The sequence below is a fragment of the Leptonychotes weddellii genome, chromosome 3 (assembly GCF_054177405.1).
Source record: "Leptonychotes weddellii isolate Sample4059 chromosome 3, ASM5417740v2, whole genome shotgun sequence".
Taxonomy (NCBI): domain Eukaryota; kingdom Metazoa; phylum Chordata; class Mammalia; order Carnivora; family Phocidae; genus Leptonychotes; species Leptonychotes weddellii.
In genome coordinates, this window is record NC_138371.1 from 1,803,509 (window position 1) to 1,822,889 (window position 19,381).

The window sequence follows — 19,381 nt, forward strand, 5'->3', positions numbered from 1 at the left end:
CGTGGGCCGGTTGTTGTCACCGGCCGTGAGGAGAGCGATGCTCTGGGCCGATCAGGAGCCAGCTCGCTGGGCCCCAGAGGCACCCTCTCCTCGGCCGGAGTGCCGCGTGAGGACTTGTCGCCATTCTGTCCTTCGGTGGAGCAGGGCTCTGTTTCAGTTCACCTTTTTTTTTTTTTTAAGATTTTTATTTATTTATTTGCGAGAGAGAGAATGAGAGACAGAGAGCATGAGAGGGAGGAGGGTCAGAGGGAGAAGCAGACCCCCCGCCGAGCAGGGAGCCCGATGCGGGACTCGATCCCGGGACTCCAGGATCATGACCCGAGCAGAAGGCAGTCGCTTAACCGACTGAGCCACCCAGGCGCCCCATGATTTTATTTATTTGAGAGAGAGAGAATGAGAGAGAGCACATGAGAGGGGGGAGGGTCAGAGGGAGAAGCAGACTCCCCGCCGAGCAGGGAGCCCGATGCGGGACTCGATCCCAGGACTCCAGGATCATGACCTGAGCCGAAGGCAGTCGCCTAACCAACTGAGCCACCCAGGCGCCCTCAGTTCACCTTTAAAAGTAAAAATCTGTTTGGGTTTCCACTTCAGTGTGGTCGTTAAACTCCAAAGTCAGAGTCAAAGAAACTGAATTCTCAGGATCTAATTTTTTATCCTGAGCTCAATGTCGGCTTAAACAGGAATTCAGTATTAAACTCTGGTCAGAGTAATGGCATCTGTTGTTACTGGTTTTTTCCTTTGGAAAAATTAGGTGGTGCACATCTTAGTTTAATTTGCTCATAATAGTTTCAATCTGCAAAAAAACACCTTCTCAACACTTCTCCCCCGCCCGTAGAATAGTCTGATCTTCACCGGCTGTAAATGACCATGTGCGTTTATCGGCGTCTCTCCGAGTCCTGTTTTTCACAGCCTGAAGGCTGCACTCGTGGGGCACATTTGTCCCTTCCCCGGGGAGGGAGGGCTGGAGGACCCCCCCCGGGGGGCCTGGCCGCCCTGCCACGCTGGAAGCGGGTACAGGAAAGTGAGCGGGCGTCCCTCACTCGTACCTCTTCCTCATTTCCCAGAAGCTGGGCGCACAGAGCATCTCTGTGTCACAAGATCTGGGCCTGACGTGTGGCGACACTGTGGATGACAGGTGCCACAGTCTGGCTTGTTCTCAGGGCCTTCGGTTTAGGGGCTTCCCGTACACGTTCCTGCCCCCTTCATCTGATAACGCAGAGCGCCTCTCCGAACGCAGCGGGATGGAGACCTGCAGGGTAGCTGTGGGGCATTTTGGGGGAATCAAGTCCTAATTTGTAATTGCTACTTTCATGAAAACTCCATGACAGTATTGTTTTTCTGGGATTTCGATCATCCTGTGAATTTTAATCACCAGTATCTGGTGATGGTTATTTCAGTGTTTTGTAATAATAATGGAAAAGATCTTGCTTTCCTTCTAGGTTCTGGCTGAAAAGTAAATATTTTGAGACTATATTCAGTGAATTTCTGCCTGTTCCTCATTTGCACATTAAATGAGTACCAGGCAGTTGGAAGGGAACCCAGGGCTTGTGTGTGGGCAGTTTGGGGGTGTGGGTGATACCAGGAGAGGGGGCACACTTGATTATAAGATCTGTTGTTCAAAACACCGTTGTGTGGGTTTCTCGGCCGGAGCCGCACCGGGCTGCCCTCCGGGTTGTGCGTGTCTGGAGATTGCCAACACCAAGGAGCCCCCCAGCTGCTGTCTGCGGCCTGCTGCAGCCGGGGTTGGGGGGTGCCTTCACCTCTGCACACAGCTGTGTGGCCCTCCGGCAGGATCCCTTCTCCCAAGCCCTGTGGATTCACCTAGCGCCCCCGCAAGTGCTCCGGAAGCCACGGCCGGGAAAGTACTGGCTCATTTCTGATAGTCTCACTGTCTGCAGTTCATGTAAGGTGCCTATTTGGACGGTGATTTTTTTCGTAGGAAAGCTCTGAAAAGTGTTGGTGTCCATGCCGTGGACCCCACGGGTGGGCACTGAGCAGGACCCCTTCCTCACAGCCCTGCCCTCACACACCGCGGCCTGATTGGCTGCCAGCCCTCGTCCTCACAGCTGGGCTCCGCCTGCCTTCCGCGAGCTGCGTCCCCCATGGGAAGGGTGCACTGTTGTGTGGGGTCTGCACACCTCTCCCCTTCCTCCTCCCTCCTGCACTGGTTTTGGGCCTAGCTACTCCTGCCTCTCTGCTCTTCTATCCCTGTGTTCCTGGCTGGAAATGAGTCCCTTTCCCCTTTGTAGAAGGTGGGGCGTGGCCGGGTTTGTGCCCAGTTTGTGGGTCCGCTGCAGTGAGAAATACCACCCAGTTGCTGCAACTGTGTTGTGTGTGTGACCAGACAGGCCTGGCTTGAGCTCAGACCCCGCTGATGTGTCCCGCCCTGGCTCTGAGTCCCGTGCGGCTTGGCCATCAGGCCACTTCCCCAGCAGCAGGGCCGGGAGGCCGGGAGGCTGGCTGTCCAGGGCCACCGTGGGGTGTGTCTGCGGAAGCTGGGCAGAGAGCCTCCTGCAGCAGTGTCTGGGGGGGTATGGCCGGAAGGTCTGGCCGGCACGTTGCCCTTAGGCCGGCGCATGGGCCAGGCATCGCGCACCCGCTCCCGCTTGCACGGTCCGCGTTTATAAGTCAGCGGTTTCTTCCTTTTGCTCATCAGTTGTTAGTGCTAGCTTCGTCTGAGGTTTTGGTGAATGAGTTTTTATTGGCCAGCATGCGTGCTCCCACTCCTGGGTTGTAGGCTTTCTTTGGAGAATGAGTGAGAATTTTCATTTTATAAATTTCTATAATGATATTCTTTTTCTTTAACATTTTTGGTGTAATATGATTTGAACCTTGCAGAAGCCACAGACATGGTGGGTGACATATTACATCTTCACAGAAAAGAGCTCTAAGCAATCTGAAATCCTGGTTTCTTAATTTACAAGTTTCTCTGGTTGGTAACAGAAACTGGGTAATTCTGTGCTCTGGCGATGGCATCGTGGGAAATGGGCCCAGGGAGCCGGCCGGGGCCCCTGGTGGTGGCACCTCTCCCTCATTCCCTGCGGCCTCTGGTGGGAAAATGCTTGACCTGTGCACTCTCTGCTGCCTGGACCCTCCTCCCTGGGCGCACGGGGGCTCCCAGTGCCCGCTCCCCCAGAGCTGGCAGGGGCGGGCGCAGTACACACAGGAGCACTGAGCTGGCTGGTAAGGGACCAGCAGGAATCCGGGTGTCCTGGGATTCACAGTGCCTGCTCCCTGCGGCAGCCAGATGTCACCATGAGGGCGGTGCCCATGGAGAAGGCAGCTCCATCACACACATTCACGCACACGCTCACACCCAGGGCTGGTTCACATGTCTCCTTGTTGACGACTTTTCTTGGGCACAGGGACAGTTGAGCAGAAAGCTGCGTGGCCTCCCTGCTCCCCTGCCCTCCGACCCTCCAGCACGTCACGGGGGCCTGGGCAGCGATGCTGGGGACAAAGTCCTGTAGGCCCCACTCCATCCTGGTCACCCCTGCCTGCACCTCTAACCCCCAGGGTTTGCTCCTCACAGGAGCCTGTCCGTTTCCTTCTGTTGTAACGTGTTGTTCTGAGAGTCAAGTGCCTTCCTTACAGAACAGCACATCCTGCCCGCACGGCCACCACCCAGTCCTGCTCACTGCACATTCCCCATCCTCTGCCTTTCTGTCACCAAGCGTCGTGCCCCAGGCTCGGCCTGCTGGCTTCCACGTGCCTTGACATTCCTGGCCGGTCACCTGGGTGGGCACCATAGTCCCTGGGAACAGCCAGAGGGATGTGCTGATCTGTCCCTGTCTTAGACACTTGATGGCTTGGATCTGGGAGGACACGTGTGTTTGATTTCCTTGCTAGAAAGTTCCGGGGCTGCTGGGCTGCCAGTGCTGCCCCCACCCTGCCCAGGGAGCAGGACGGCTGCCCACCCAGGAGGGGCTGCAAACATGTGCGTTTTGCTTGTTGACAGCCCATCCGTATTTCTCTCTCATTGCTGGGTGGGTTTCCAGCAAACGGGCGCACGCTTGGCCCCCGTCTGGGGCGCGTCCAGCCGGGCTGTCGCGAGCAAGCCGCCGTGCCCTTCTCATCCAGGCCTGTGTATAGACGTGTCCCCATGGCCAGGGACAGGGTTGCTGGCTCCTGGGGCAGATGTGCTTCTAACCTGGTGAGGAGGTTTCCCCAGTTTTCCAAGGCAGCCAGGCCACATCCTGCTCCACCATGTCGCTCTCCAAGAACCATTCCCAGCTCAGGAGATCACCCAGATCTTCGTGGGTATTTTCTCCTAGCAGCTCCGTGGTTTTTACTTCCTTTTTTACCACTTAAAGAGTCAGCAGCCGTACTTTGTGTGTGGAACGGGCAGAGCCGCGGGCCTCGGGTCAGAGGTGCTGACTGCGCAGAGGGCTGCCTCGCTCCGGGCCGGCACCGCGTGGGGACGCCTGGCGCGTGTGTGCCCTGCCCCACCTGGGAGCAAGGCCCTGACCGTCTTTGTGTCCCCCTTCCCTGCCCGCAGCATCAGCAGGAGCTGCTGGCTATGAAGCATCAGCAGGAGCTGCTGGAGCACCAGCGGAAGCTGGAACGGCACCGCCGGGAGCAGGACCTGGAGAAGCAGCACCGGGAGCAGAAGCTGCAGCAGCTCAAGAACAAGGAGAAAGGCAAAGAGAGTAAGTGTGCGGGCAAGGTCCTGGGCGGGCGCTGGGGCCTCGCCGGGGCAGCTCTTCCCGCGGGCCTCATGCTCCAGGCCCCATAAGCAGCGGCCCCCGGGCGGAGCCACCCCCGGGCGGAGCTCGCCGTGTCACCCGCAGCTTCGGCCGCGTGGAGTCCGTATCTGTGTCCTCATTCGGGGTGGGCAGCACCACCTTTGGCTGGATGGAGGCATACTCCGCAGGTGCAGACTGGCTTCACCTGTGAGTTCAGTCCCAAAGGTTTCAAAGTTCTTTTCTCTTGCAAGCATTTTGTGAGCCCCTTAGAACCAGGCCTGGCTTGTGGCGTAGCCCAGGGGCTGAGTGGGGACGCGGTGGCCCACTGCCTATTTTCACATTTGCTCTCTTGACTCCAACGTTTGCTTTTTCTAGTGGCTGTGCTTGGGTGTCTGAAGACCAGTATGGTCTGTTATCTTCCAGGAAAGGAGATGATTCTATGTGCCGTTCTCCCTTTGGAAGATTATGGGGGACGGTTTCCCATGGCCCTGGGGAGGAACCACAGCCCCCTGCCGCATGCCTAGCCACTGCACCAAGGGCGCCTCCCGTGGGCTCAGCAAGGACCGGGTTTGTGAGGCCTGGTGTGTGCTCCACGTGGGCTGCATCCCCGCAGACTGAGGCTGAAGCCATTTGTCCCACACACGCGTCCGTGCCTCCTTCTTTGGGTAGCTTATTTCCAGTGACACACCCAGAACCTAGACAGGAGAGTGAGTGGGTCGCACATTCCCAGGCTCTGTTCATTTCCACCCGAGACTCGGTGCTCCGCTGAACTTGTTGGATCCCTGGTGATAGTGAATAGAAGCCAAGACGTGCATTTCTCTCCTGTATCAGGTTTCGGTGTGGGGACTGTAGGGTGACTGACTCTTCCAGTGCTTGTGAGCAGAAATACTGGTTCTTGCGTACTTGTGTGTTACTTCGGTAACACACGTGAACCTGAGAAATCCGTTATCTTCAACTACTGAAAATGGTTAGCCATCTAGACAAACCATCTTAACAGCCTGTTGTTTAGATTTTAATCTGCATTCTCACGACAGCATGAGGTGTGTTAAAGCATTCCTGTAAAGTCTGTTATTTGAAATTATCTAAGAATCTGTCATATTGGTGTACAATACATACAGAAAAAGTACACGCCCTCCAATATATAGGGAACTGTTTGTAAGCTCGCCTCCCAGTAAAGCTCCCAGACCAGGAAAGGAGCAGCATCTGGGCCCCTGTGCTCTCCAGTCCCTGCCCCTGCCTCCTTCCCCAAAGAACTCCTCCCTGGCACTTCACACCCAAGGCACTTTGGCCTGCTTTTGAGGTTTATATAAATGGACTCATGAATACGTAGGCCCTTGTGTTTTGCTTCTCTCACACCGTCACGCTTGTGCAGTGTGTCCTCATTGTCCTGTGTAGCAAGAGCTCACTGATGTTGGTTGCTGCCTGCTGCCCATCTCACGGGCACACCGCTGTGGCCCATCCTGCGCTTAGTAGGTTTCCTGGGTTTCCTAACCAGAGCTGTAACACGTGATGCCAATACGCGTGTCCTTGGACACGTCACCTGGTGCAGACGGGCAGGTGCGAAGTGGCTAGAGCTGAAGTTTAGGGAATGCACGGGCCCACCTTTCACAGTGAGGCCCAGCTGTTTCTCAGTCACTGTCCCAGCTGCGCAGGGCAGCACCCACTGCTCGCATCCCCGCCAACGCTTGTTGCCGTCAGCCACTCCGGGCTTGGCTGTGAGCGCTCATCCCGCTGGCTTCAGCCGCATGGTCTGATTACCAGCGAGGCTCAGCACGTTCTCCTGTCCCGTGTCAAGTGCCTGCCTGTTCAAGCCTCTCCCTCATTTTTGTGGTGTGTTGTCGCCCTTTTTCTTGGCTTGGGTGGTTCTGTTCACGTTCTGGCCCCGAGCCCCCTGCCGATGTTCTGTGTTACACACACCTTCCGCCATGCTGCTGTGTGTCCTCGGTCTGGTGGCCCCTGCTCCCAGTGCGGCCTGACCCACCGGTCTTCTCCAGACCCGAATCAGGACACAGTGCCTGCAGTACCGTATGTGTTCGCGTACACATTCTCTTTCAAAAAGGCTGCTGTTTTTTCCTAACGTATGCAGCCAATGTGTTTTTTTCGTGTTCACTTTGTTTCCAGTTTAACTATTTGTAAGTTTTTAGTAATTGGTTTTATACATAAAAGTACCAACTTTTATGATCATTAGTTACTACAGCGTATTTTACTCTTGAAATAATATGCTTTAAATGTATTTTTATTTTAATGGTCTGGTAGAGTTTCAACGTAGAAAGCATATCAGGAGAATTTTTATTCCACATGAGATCTAATTTTTGTACTGATATTTGAAAGTAATTACTAGAACTGAGGGGTGTACCTCATTATATCACACCAGTCAGATGAGGTGGGAGCTTACAGGCTGTGATCGCCCACAGTCTAGATTCCAGGCACAAGGATAAAAGGCCATCAGGGAAAACTAAATTGCAGATTTGGGTTGGCAACAGACACCCTTGGTCTTTGAGTGCAGACTTGTGTCAGCGGCGGGCTGACGGGGCAGATGGGGTCGTCACACGCATCACGCTCACCGCCCAGCCTGCCAGCTCGATGACACTCTCCTCTGTCCACAGCCCCGTGCTGGCCCAGCCACTGCGTGTATTGTGTGTGTGGACTCCTTTGTGTCAAGGGACCTTCCTGGCCAAGGTGTGGCCAGGGCGCTGGCCACCTGTGAGTGGTGGCATGTGGTGTCGGGAAAATCCCCCGATGTGCTGGTACACTGGTCTGGAGTGGAGGGTGGGCTTCAGCACTGTCATTTCTAGAACTCCATGGATCATTCTGGTGTGCAGCCGGGGTTGAGAACCGTGCATCTAGGTGAGTCCTCTCGCTCTGTGTTGGAATCTGGCTACCACAAGGGCTCCATGGCCTTCCGTTGGAGGCAGCCTTCTGTTCTGGAACCCAGCCCCATAGATGACGGCACCCGGTCCTTATCGGAGCCCTGTGAGAGGAGCTTCGGCTGGGGGGGCCAAAGCCACGGCGGGGCTGCACACACCCGTGCCCCTGCCTTGGGTCCTGACCCCTTTTCCAGTCTCCTGTGCTTTGCTTGGGCCTCACTTGTGTATCCTACTTGATGTGTTTTGCTTTGGAGGAGGGAAGTCGTTTATCAAAGGATGGAAGTTAAACTGTAAGTATCAGCTAGTTGGTGTGTACCACAACTAACCAACAAATACCAGGTTTCCAGATTGCTAAAAAGCAGCTCAGGCTAAGTTAGTTCCTCGTAGTTTACCTGAATCTTCCAATAAAAATAACATCTTAAGCCTCACAAAATGTGAGAAGATTTGACTTCAGAAGACATTTTAGATCTGTTTACACGTCAAAAACAATTTCTTCACTACCTACTAGACATCTTCCCCGCCCCAGCTGGAGCGTTGGAATGTTCTCTGCTTCCCTCCACGCTCGTCACTAGCAGCAGCCCTGGTGGTTTTCGATTTGTGGATTTGGGTGGTCAGGTTTTATTATTAATAATAAACTGTGTACAGTTTGGGTATTTGGCACGCTCGTGTAGGCTTTGCAGCCCTGAGTGTGGCCTTGTGAGGAGGCAGGCCTTGCAGGCTGCTGTGGTGGACACCACTCGGGGGCTCTTAATGTGAGCGGGGCCGCGGGCGGGCTCTGTACCCATGAAGGAGAGCCTTGTTCGCACCAGCTAAAAGGGCATTTGTGGGGGAATGCAAATGGCCTGGGGCGTCTCCCATTTGTAAGCATTTGAAAATGCAGTGCAAGGCATCTGTGTAGTTTCTTGGGGTTTTTTAAAAGTGAATTTCCTATTGAATTTTTAATTAAAGTTTGGTTACATTTGTAAACATTTACAGTATTTTTAATTTTAAATAATTCTGCAGTTTTCTTTTACTTATTGATACCAGTTAACGCTATTAGCTCTAAGGAACAGTGAATTCTTAGAATTTGTGGCATTTCATCTCATTGGGCATGAACACATGCTCTTTAGTCAGGTAAGTTTTACTTAGATTAACTACATTTAGGAATCGAAGACACACGGACTCAAAGGGAGAATCCAATAGAAGGCAAGTCTTTGTTCTCTGAGCAGTCTGGAGCGAACACAGTGACATTTCTGTTCGCTGCTATTTACAAGCACAGCCCCATCATTCACTTTGTTTAAAAAAAAAAAAAAAGGCTCAAAGGGCTGGAGTTAAAAGATCCAACACCTGATCCAGAAAGTAATTCTCTGTCCCATTTGTGAAGTTGGGCCTTCCTCAAGGGCCAGTGGGGCAGGAGAAAAATGAGTCAGTCGTGATGGGTGGTGTCTAGAAGCACCTTCTCCTCCGCCTGGGCCCCCGGGTACTTGGGCAGGTGCTCCACACCATCAGCTCGGCCCCTCGTGCCGCCTGGTCTGTACTTACCAGCCTGTTCCTTACATCCCTCCTCCTGTGTGGAGGGGGCTTTGTCTCTTTTATTGACATCTCTTTCCCCATCAACCAGACCAGACTCTGGCACGTAGTTAGGTCTCTATGAACCCTGTCGAATGAATGATAGTCAGCCTGAATTAATTTTTTTTTAAAAGTGAAAATTAGAGATGTTTGGTATTTGTGTACTAAATGTATTTTATTGGTTCTGTAACTCTGGTTTAACGTGGAGGGATCTGGATGAGCCCAGGATGATGAATGGAAGTGTGGAATCACCATGCACTGGAAACTAATATAACACAATGTAAACTAGCTGGAATTCAAATACAAACTTTAAAAAAGAAGGAGAGGAGAAAACAATTTTTTTACTCCATCAGTATTTCCTAAGTGTCAGAAGAACTGCTCTGTGAGGCGTGTCGGGTTAGAATTGAGGATACTAATAAGAGCGCCAAGATTTCAATATACACGAAGAGAATAAGCAATAGCCTGCAGATGAGAACACATAAAGGGGCAGAATCCGTTGAGAGATGGGTAAACAACTAGAAGGATGATGGCTCTTCTTTGAATTCTCTCCTGTAAAGCATGACGAAGGAAAGAAGGTCCCTCCGCGGTACTCAGAGCTGAGTATGTGTGGCTCCATGTTACTTGGGTTTGCTCTGCCACGCCTGTGTGCAAGTGTGAGGACGTGTACCCCAGTCGTGCCCGCCGCCCCTGGGGGGAGGGGCCGGGAGGGCCACGGGAGGTCCGCCCTTGTGACCAGGTCATCATCTGCCCCCTCTTGTAATGTGGTCTTGGCCAGACATGTCAGGGAAGTGCCGTGGCGTCCCTGTAGTCTATTCATGCCAGAAGGAACCCTCTTGAGTTCAGGGAGGTGGGCTTGTCTTGACTGGATCCAAGAGGGCCTGTAAGGTGCTTTCTCCCACCCTGAGCGGGCAGAGGGACCACGTGTCAGTCGTGCAACCTACCTCTTCCTGTGAGGACACAGGTGACAGCTCAGGGTACAAGGGCTGATGGGGCCAGTGTCCCCTCCAGGTGGGGCAGCTGCCCCTTGCCACGTCTTGCTGTACTTGCCTGTCCCTGGGATTTATCTCATGCTCTCCCTGCTGGGATGGAGCATTGATTCTTTGCGCTTCTTTGAGTTCTGGAGCCTGTGATGCCAGCCAGGGGTATGGCTGAAGCAGGGAGAGTCAGAGGCTCCCGAAGCACGATCCTTGGGATCAGCCTGTCCCTAGAGTGCTCGCAGGGGACTCACAAGCATCTCTCCCGTGGAGGAAAAGTGGGTCCACATTGACAGGTGTTTTTTGAGAAGATAAGGCCAGCTAATGCCCAGGTTTGATTTGCTGGGAAACTTTCAGGAACGTCCTTACTCCACGTACTGAGACACTCTGCTTCTTGTCCTGCTCCGCATTGTCCACTCTCCTGCAACCACAGTTGTGAAGGACCAGGGGGCCATCTCCTCCTCCATCTGGGTCTTCCTCCTCCTACTCCTCCTCCCCCACCCCCTCCTCATCATCAGGCAGTCTGATCACTTCGCTGTGAGGCCAGCAGCACCGAGAAGTGGAAAAAAACCCAAAGCTCCTCATTTCACTGTGGTTTCTTTTATCAGCTGGGTACACTTAGATATTACTAGCAAATTTGCATTTCCCTCTGTAAATGGCCCTCTGTGCCCTCTGCTCTTCTATGCCCCCCAGTGCCCCCCCCCCACATCACCTCTTGCTCCTGGTTGCAAGGCACGCTGTGTCCTGACATGGTTAACCCTTGGCGAATTCCCCAGCCGTCCTCTGGTGCTGATGCGCTGTTTGGAATGCCAGGTGACTGCATATCCGGACACGTTATACGCAGATCTCCATGTCTGTGTGATTTTCACACGGGCTCTGAATGTTCTGAACTGGTGTTCAGTCTGACACTCACTATGTTTGGAGGGCACCGAGCAGCGATGCTCAGAAGCAGGTGTGACTTCATGCCTTTGGTCACCTCCCACGGCCTGCCCTATGTCCATCCTCCCGTGTGCGCCGATGGGGTCATTTCCTTGGACCCTGGGAAGGCCCGGGACAAAAGCCCATGTGTCGTGATGGAAGCTTCTGAAGGTGCTTTGGAATCGGCTTAGCGAACTTTCTGTGTGTTTCCCTTGGATGAGCTCATTCAGGCCCCACTGCAGCTGCAGAGGACCCGCTCCCCAGGGGTCTGTGCTGTCTGACTGCCGCCCACCACACACAGAAGGCCCTCTGTGACTAACTGCAGGGGCACGCTGCCTTCGAGAATGCAGACACACCTACAGCCAGACAAAAAGTCAGTTTGTGAATGACAGCGTGTACTGGGGGTGTGAAAACAGTGGCAGGAGAGACGGTTTCTCTAATGATACTAACAATTTATGAGCAATTTGTCAAAATATCTGCAGAGTCTCATACACCAAAACCCATTTCATGTGTATCAGAGAGAAACGTGAAAAACTAGCAACAGCGAGCAGTTCAGTGAATGAAAACCCAGCACCAGAGAACCAAGGATAAAATAAAGCTGGTTATTTACCGAACCAGCGAAAGCAAGATCGATCTCAGCGCTTCCAGGAAATGGAAAAAACCGCAACAAGGAAACTAGGGCAGACTACGTAAAAACAAGCATTTGAATTTTAAACGAGGAAAGCACCCAGAGTTTCCTCCCTTTGTTGGGGGAAACCTGGTCCTTTCCTCCTGTGTTTGTCCTTTACTTTTACACGGAGCCACACTCGCCTGGAAAGCCTCACTTCCAACAGTGCTGGTCGCCGCCCGCTTGGGGTCTCCCACCAAGCGCTGCTTGGCCACCACCAGCTGTCCTGCCGTGTAGCCAGTCCTGACACGGTGGGGGTTCAGTTGCACGAGTCTGCCGCCCGCTTCGGACGCCAGCTGCAAATCCAGGTTGCAGGTCAGACGTGTCCACAACCCCCTCCTTGGGCTCCTTTAATTTGCCAGAACAGCACACAGAACTCAGGGAAGTTCTCACATAGGTTTACTGGCTTATTAAATGATGTGACAGAGGACACAGATGGGCAGCCAGATGACGTGGTACATACAGACGAGGTCCGGGCAGGTCCCGAGTGCCAGAGTTTCTGTCCCCATGCAGTTGGCATGCATCACCTTCGCAGTATGTGGATGGGTTTGCCAACACGGAAAGCTCTCTGAACCCCATCCTATTGGGACTTTATGGGGGCTTCCTCATGATAAATTATTATCTCCCATTTCCAGACCCTCTCCCTTCTTGATGGGGCTGAAAATTCCAAGCTTCTAATCATGGCTTGGTCTTTCAGTGACCAGCCCCATCCAGGAGCCTCCCAAGAGTGCAGTCATCACATCAGCTGAAGAGTTTATAAGGGTTTTAGGAGCTCGGTGCCAGGAGCCGGGGGCGGGTGTGTGTGTGTGTACATACATGTATATACATTGCACATACACACCTATGTACATGTACACATTATTCTCACAAAATTAGAATATCCTCCAAGTTGTAAAAGGAAATGAGACCAAGGCAGAGGCTTGCACACAAAAGTGGAGGAGAAGTGAGAGCTGGGGCCAGGGAGCCAGCTGCTTTGGTTTGACCCTGCCGCTGAGTGCCGCCCCTGAGGTTCCCCCGGACCACATGGGGCTGATGATCCCACTTACAGTGCTCATGTGAACTTTAAACATGTGAGGCCTAGAATGTAGGAGGCTCACAATAGATTCATCGCTATAAATCATACAGCTCAAATGGATAAACATTTAAAACGTACACACACAGACCCACAGCACCACCACCAAACATACCACATGAAGACTCTGAAAGAAAAATAAACCAAGGACATAAAGATGTATCACAAGACTGAAAGATAACTGCTTGCTCGGGTAGTTATCGGGGACCACAGTGAAATACCAGCTACCCTTCCCATTTGCAGCAAGTGACAGTCGCCAGTACTGATGAAGACAGAGTCACATGGTGATCCCGAGTACTGATGGACAGAGGCATGGGGTCATCCTGAGTACTGATAGAGATGCAGGGTCAGGTCGTGGTACTGAGTACTGGTGGAGGCTTGGGGTCACGTGGTGATCCTGAGTACTGATGGACAGAGGCACGGGGTCATCCTGAGTACTGATGGAGGTGTGGGATCAGGTGGTGATCCCAAGTACTGATGGAGGTGTGGGATCAAGTGGTGATCCCGAGTACTGATGGACAGAGGCACGGGGTCATCCTGAGTACTGATAGAGATGCAGGGTCAGGTCATGGTCCTGAGTACTGATGGAGGCTTGGGGTCACGTGGTGATCCCGAGTACTGATGGAGGTGTGGGATCAGGTGGGGATCCCAAGTACTGATGGACAGAGGCACAGGGTGATCCTGAGTACTGATAGAGACGTGGGGTCAGGTAATGATCCTGAGTACTCATGAAGATGCAGGGTGCTTGCCCGTCGTTGACACATGATGGTCAGTGTATGAGGCATTTTGGAAAGCAGTTAGAAGATGCTTTGAGGGCTCTAATGTTACTTTTGTTAGATGTATTGATTTTGTTGATCTTTCCTAAGCAAATCCTCAGTACGAACGATGTCTACTCATAAATGTTCACGGCAGTACGGCTTCTAACAACAACAAGGATAATCTAGAAGTGCCTTCTAGTCAGAACATGGTTTTGTAAAATGTAAACTGTGCTTTGCTCATCTCCTGAAGTGTTTCTCCACCAATAAAAATACTGGTTGGACTCTGTACAACAGGAAATATGTTTGCTACTCACAAGTGGAGGGATGGGTGCGAGAGTGCTGTGTAGTCCGAGCGTGGTCCCGAGGAGCGCGGATTAGATGTGCACGGGCCTTGTGATCGAGTGGTGGGTCTGGACTTTTCTTTGTGCATCTGTTTCTCAAACTTGCCTGTTTTCTCTACGGGGCTGTGAATAACCACCACACGAGAAGACCACAGAGCACATGATTCTGCCTTTAGTACAGTCTGGTGAACGTGCTCAAAGTAAGTAGCTGATGAGCTGGAAGGAACAGAAGCTTCCTCTGACACGAGTGGAAAGCAGGCCGCTGCCTTGTACACGAGCATCGCAGGGTGCCCGCCGAGGGAGTGCACTCCATCCCTCCCGCCGGCGGGCGGTGGGTGCGCACAAAACCTCTCTGAGATTCAGCTGCTTTTGCTCTAGTGAGAATGAAACCACCAGGCTGCCAGCACCTACTTCAGAATGTTCTTTTATGTAACATTATTAAACTTCCCTCTGCGGTGGTTTTGTGTTAGGTAACAATAAGTCTTTATGCTGATTACTTCTGCATTTTAGATGGAATGCAATTATGTAAAATCTTCATGGGAAGAAGCCCTCTTATTAAACTTCTCCCGTCCTTCTCCCTTCTTTGAGAAGCCTTCATGGCATCAGCAACATCCCAAATTAGAGGCCCTGGCCTGTCTGCGTGTCTTTGCTCCCTGTCCGGCGCGGAGCTCCGCGGCCTCCCCCTGCCCCCCGGGCCAGAGCCTCCAGTCGGTCACCTGTCTGCTTCCTTCTGCACCAGGTGCAGTGGCCAGCACAGAAGTGAAGATGAAGTTGCAAGAGTTTGTTCTCAATAAAAAGAAGGCGCTGGCCCACCGGAACCTCAACCACTGCATTTCCAGCGACCCTCGCTACTGGTATGGGTAAGTGGGGGCCTGAGCGGCACGCGATCGTCGGCACCTGCTTCTTCGCCCGGCGAGGCGGCGGGAGGGGTGGTGGTGGGTGCACTGAGAAGCTCTGTGAGCGCAGCCGCAAACACGGGGTAGCAGGAGAGGTCTGGAGGTTAACACGTGGGGCGGTCATCCCGACAGAGGGGCCCGTCTGTAGCTGAATGGACTGCTGCATGTGGATCCGGTGCCTGCCCATTGCTCCTCTCACCATATATTTTGGGCACAAAAGGAGCCACTTAAACTGTAACTCTGATCTAAATTGTCCGAATGCACCTACTGAATTTCTGCGCAGTGTTTTATTAGCTGCTGGGTGAGCCCTTGGCATGTGTGGTCTATTTTACTTTCACACTAGGAACCCTTTGCCAGAGCTGCATAATGGACAGAGGCCACCAGAGAGTCTTGTTCATGCTAACAGCTGAAGGAAGCTGGTGTGCCGTTGCAGAAAGGTTGGGGACAGTGCCCGCGTGCAGAGGGATGTTCTGTGAGCACGAGCTCGCTGCAGAGATGCTGGCCAGGGCCCAGGCCACGTGTGGAATGGAGGGGCCAGATTACGTGGCTTTAAACAATGATCAAGGGGGCTTCACAGACTTTGCTTTGAAATACAGTTTTCCCCTGTTTTCAAGAGTAATTTCATTTCTCACAGAAAACCCATAGGGTTGTTCTCATAAATCAAAATATGGTTATTCATTTTATTGGAGAAAAACCTGTCTATTCTCAAGCTCCCAAATGGGCAACTATCTGACTAAATCCAACACCGCCACATCCCACTGGGATGATCCCCCGTATCCTGGCAGATGACGCCGTTATCAGTACAACCGAAAAGGACTTTTATTCCAGGGCAGAGAAGGCTGCCCTTACGCCGTACACACTGCCTGGTCCAGAAAGCTGTGCTCACTCCTGCCCGCCGTGCTGTTGGCGTGCACACCTCCAGCCAGTGACAGGACTCCCGCCGCAGAACAGAGGCGGCGGCGGCTGTGAGAAGCCACGAGGGAGGCCACAAGCCCACAGCCACCACGTGAAACTCCGATAGCAGCGCGCGGGGGCCCCACGTCTGGGGCCCCAGCCACCCAGGCCTGCTGTGGGAGAGCCGCACCGTCCCCTGGGGGGGGTGGCCGCCAAGCGATGGCCCAGGGAAAGCAGTTTGGGGTGCCGTTGAGATGGTATCCATGGGGTTCATACTGAGGACAGCAGGAGAAGGAGTGGGGCGCAGGGGCTCAGACTGGGAGGCACTGGGGGGACCTGGGACGATAGGCCTGTGAAGGCGGCAAGACGGCAGAGGCGCTCTGGGACCTGCTGGGAGGGAGCATTTAGCAGCGGTGATCGGCAGGCAGGGAGGCCCCAGGGGCCCTTTGGGAGGAGGGTCAGTCCGTGACGCGACTGGGGAGGTCAGGCTGGCTGGGAGCCCGCAGGAGTTCGTGTGGTGGCGCGCAGGAGTCGTGGGTTGACCACGTCGGAGTTCTTGGATGGTGGCCCCAGTGATGGAAGAAGGTTCATGCCGGGCTCCCCTGTGAGCGGGCAGGAGGCTGGGGCAGGAGACCACTGGCCAGAACAGAGGCCGCGGTGACAGGTTGAATGTGACAGGAGAGTGTGTTTGCCTCCAGTCCTGGAGGCTGCAGGGGGAAGGGTGGGTAGAAAGGGAGCACCGAGGAGAGAGGCTGGAACGGAGGGAGGGCTTTCTAGGGAGGAGCTCCCAGGAGCAGGGAAGGGGGAGATACAGAGGGCAGGTGGCTTTTAATTCTGGGCTATTGGGGGATTGAAGTGGCTGCTCCCTGGTGAGCAGGGCTCTCGAGGTCGGGCCTGACCCGGACACAGCTCACCTGCCCTGGGTTCAGCTCTCTCAGAGGGATTTAGGGCGCACGGGCTGGAGTGGGAAAGTCAGCCAGGGGACAGGTTTGTTTGCACTGAATGTGGCAGCTGTCGTGTTTAGTCACTCTAAACCCAACATCATGGAGTGACTGTCACATTCACTTGCTATGTGATGGCAGATACTCGGTCAGAAAACTGGGTCTTTGTGGAGGAAGAACTGAACTTTGACCCTAGCTTCAGTCCACACACAGTGATTAGCACAAATATAAACCCAAACACAAAAGCTAAAACTCCTAGGAGAAAACATAGGAGAAGTTTTCACAACCCGGGGGCAGAGGTGGACAGAGTTCTTAGGACACCACAGTCATCGAGTGTAAACCAAAAACTCCAACAATAGCTTTGTGACAATTAAAAACTGTGCTCTTTCAAAGACACCATTAAGAAAATAAAAAGGCAAGCCACAGACTGGAAGAAAATATTCACAATGCCTGTAGCTGACAGTGCTTGTATCCAAAATATATAAAGAGCTCCCACAACTCAATAATAAAAAGACAAGTGATCTACTGAAAAAATACAAGCGAAAGATTTGAACTAATACCTCAGAAGATAAGATCTATGGATAGCCAGTCAGTCCATGAAAAGATCGTTAGCCATCAGGGAAATGCAGATCACAGCCATAGGGAGGCACCAGCTCACACCCATCGGGGTGGCTGACGTTTAGCAGACCCGGCGTTGGTGAAGGTATGGAGCCCGTGGACTTCAGCAGCGGAGTGGTGCGGCCAGCTGCAAACAGTCCAGCAGTTTCTTATAAAGGCTTATGTGCCCCAACCCCATGACGCTGTCCTGCTAGTATCTGCCCAAGAGGAAGAAAAACTTCTGCCCACATACACTTGGGTTCTGGTGGTCATAGCCGCGTCATTCATTTCCTGCCAAAGAACGGAAGCAGCCTGAACGCCCACCAGCCGGAGGACACAGGAGACGCAGGCCCAGACACGTGACACTCAGGCAGAGAAGCCACCCGGAGCCCTGCTCGGGGACTTAGGCAGATGAAGCTCTGCAGTCAGCATGATGAATCCAGCGACGAAGCCGGCCGGCAACTGGGCTGGGGGACCGGGCTCGCCTGCGGAATGGTGCAGGGTTCTGTCCGTGGAGATGACCCTGCTGTGTCCCTCCTGCAGCGGTGCCCCCCACCACGTGTCTCTGAGCACAGAGACGAGGATGCTCTGACTGAGATGCACTGCGGGCACCAGACACACCGGACTGCAGGGCCTTGGCACGAAGGGAAGGATGTGAACTATTTCACAGGTCATTTTTATATTGATTGCACATTGGGCTATATTGGGTTAAAGAGCATACTGAAGTCAATTTAACCATTTTTACTCATTGTAACGGGGCTGCTGTAACATTTAAACTGCACGTGTGACTCACATCCTACTTGCGTTGGACGGCACTGGCTAAGCGAGTACACTTCTGTTTAGGGCACTTGCGCAAGTCTGGTACAGCGGGAAAAGTCACTTGTGGAGCGCTGAAGTGGCTGGATGCGTGTGGAGCTTTATTCCGTGGTAGCCTAAGGAGGGTTGACAAAGCAAAGGCAGCGGCCCTGGTTTCTCTGCCCCCGTCAGTGGTGCTTGAAGATCAAGAGTCACCGACCATCTGCCCAGATGCTGGCAGACGTGCCGCCGAGTGCCTCCCGCCAGGCTGTGACGAGGGGCTGGAGCTGGGGACCTGGTTTGTGGGCAGGCCTGAGCCTCATGGAAGGAGCTGCCCTCGAGTTCTGCTCCCCTGTGCAAGGGGGTGGGTGTGGTGGGTGTGCACGTGGGAGTGTGTGTGAGGGTCTGTGCATGGGGTGAGTGCACTGAGTGTGTGTGAGTGTGGGTGGGGTGTGAGTGTGAGCATGTCAGTGTGCAGCGTGGGGTACATGTGAGTGTGAGAGCGTGTCCGTGTGCGGGGTGGGGTGTGTGTGTGTAACAGTGGGGTGCAATGCCGCAGGGGTGTGTGAGACCGTGAGGGTGAGAGCGGGTCAGCGTGAGGTGTGCATGCAGCCTGGGGCACAGGTGCTCGGTCCCAGGGGTGAGGGTGACAGCAGCTTTTCCCTGGAGCAGCCCGCTCAGCCCTGCGGGGGTCCCCTGGGGATGAGCTCTTGTCCCGCGGTCTGCAGGGTTCCTGGAAGCTGGGCTGTGGTGACGTGAGTCACTCCCTCGAAGTCTCTGGACTTGGCCGTGACGGCACCAGGGGGGGTCAGTGCAGCGGTCTGAGCGCCGGCCCAGACCCGTGTCCTGGGGCGATGCAGGAGCGCTCTGCGCTCAGTGCGGCCGGCCTCATGCTGCGTCCCCAAAGGCCTGAGGAGGAAGTGAGGGTTTTCACCCCAACAACATCTCCAGCAGTCAAGCCCGAAGAGAAAATCTATGACATCTTGAACAAATACAGCTTTTCCAACTTCTGGCTTCATTATAAACAGCGTACAATTAAAGTTGAACAACAGTACTTATTATTTGTAATAATATTCTACCAATAATTATTCATACTTTCGGGTCACAAAATGCACACACAGGTCTTTCCATGCATCTCATGAAAGAGAAAGCAAATTCTTTCCTAGATTGTGACTTAGTACTGAGAAGTTTAAAACTGGCCAAGGCTGCGTTCCCCAAAGGACACCTCAGAAGACGTGATTTGGTACAGAGATAGTGTTGCCCTCAGACCTTTTTTTTTTTTTAAGATTTATTTATTTGGGGGCGCCTGGGTGGCTCAGTCGTTAAGCGTCTGCCTTCGGCTCAGGTCATGATCCCAGGGTCCTGGGATCGAGTCCCACATCGGGCTCCCTGCTCGGCGGGAGGCCTGCTTCTCCCTCTCCCACTCCC

General features: G+C 53.5%; 1 protein-coding gene across 6 annotated transcripts in view; it reads left to right on the top strand.

Annotated features, from left to right (window-relative positions):
- Positions 1-19,381, top strand: part of HDAC4 (histone deacetylase 4) — a 288,348-nt gene that overhangs the window by 185,496 nt on the left and 83,471 nt on the right. For all 6 annotated transcript variants that reach the window (XM_081813268.1, XM_081813273.1, XM_081813270.1 and 3 more), the window contains 2 exons: positions 4,499-4,649; positions 14,570-14,690. In XM_081813268.1, the coding sequence (XP_081669394.1) occupies positions 4,499-4,649; positions 14,570-14,690 (272 nt within the window). The remainder of the gene's footprint in view (positions 1-4,498; positions 4,650-14,569; positions 14,691-19,381) is intronic.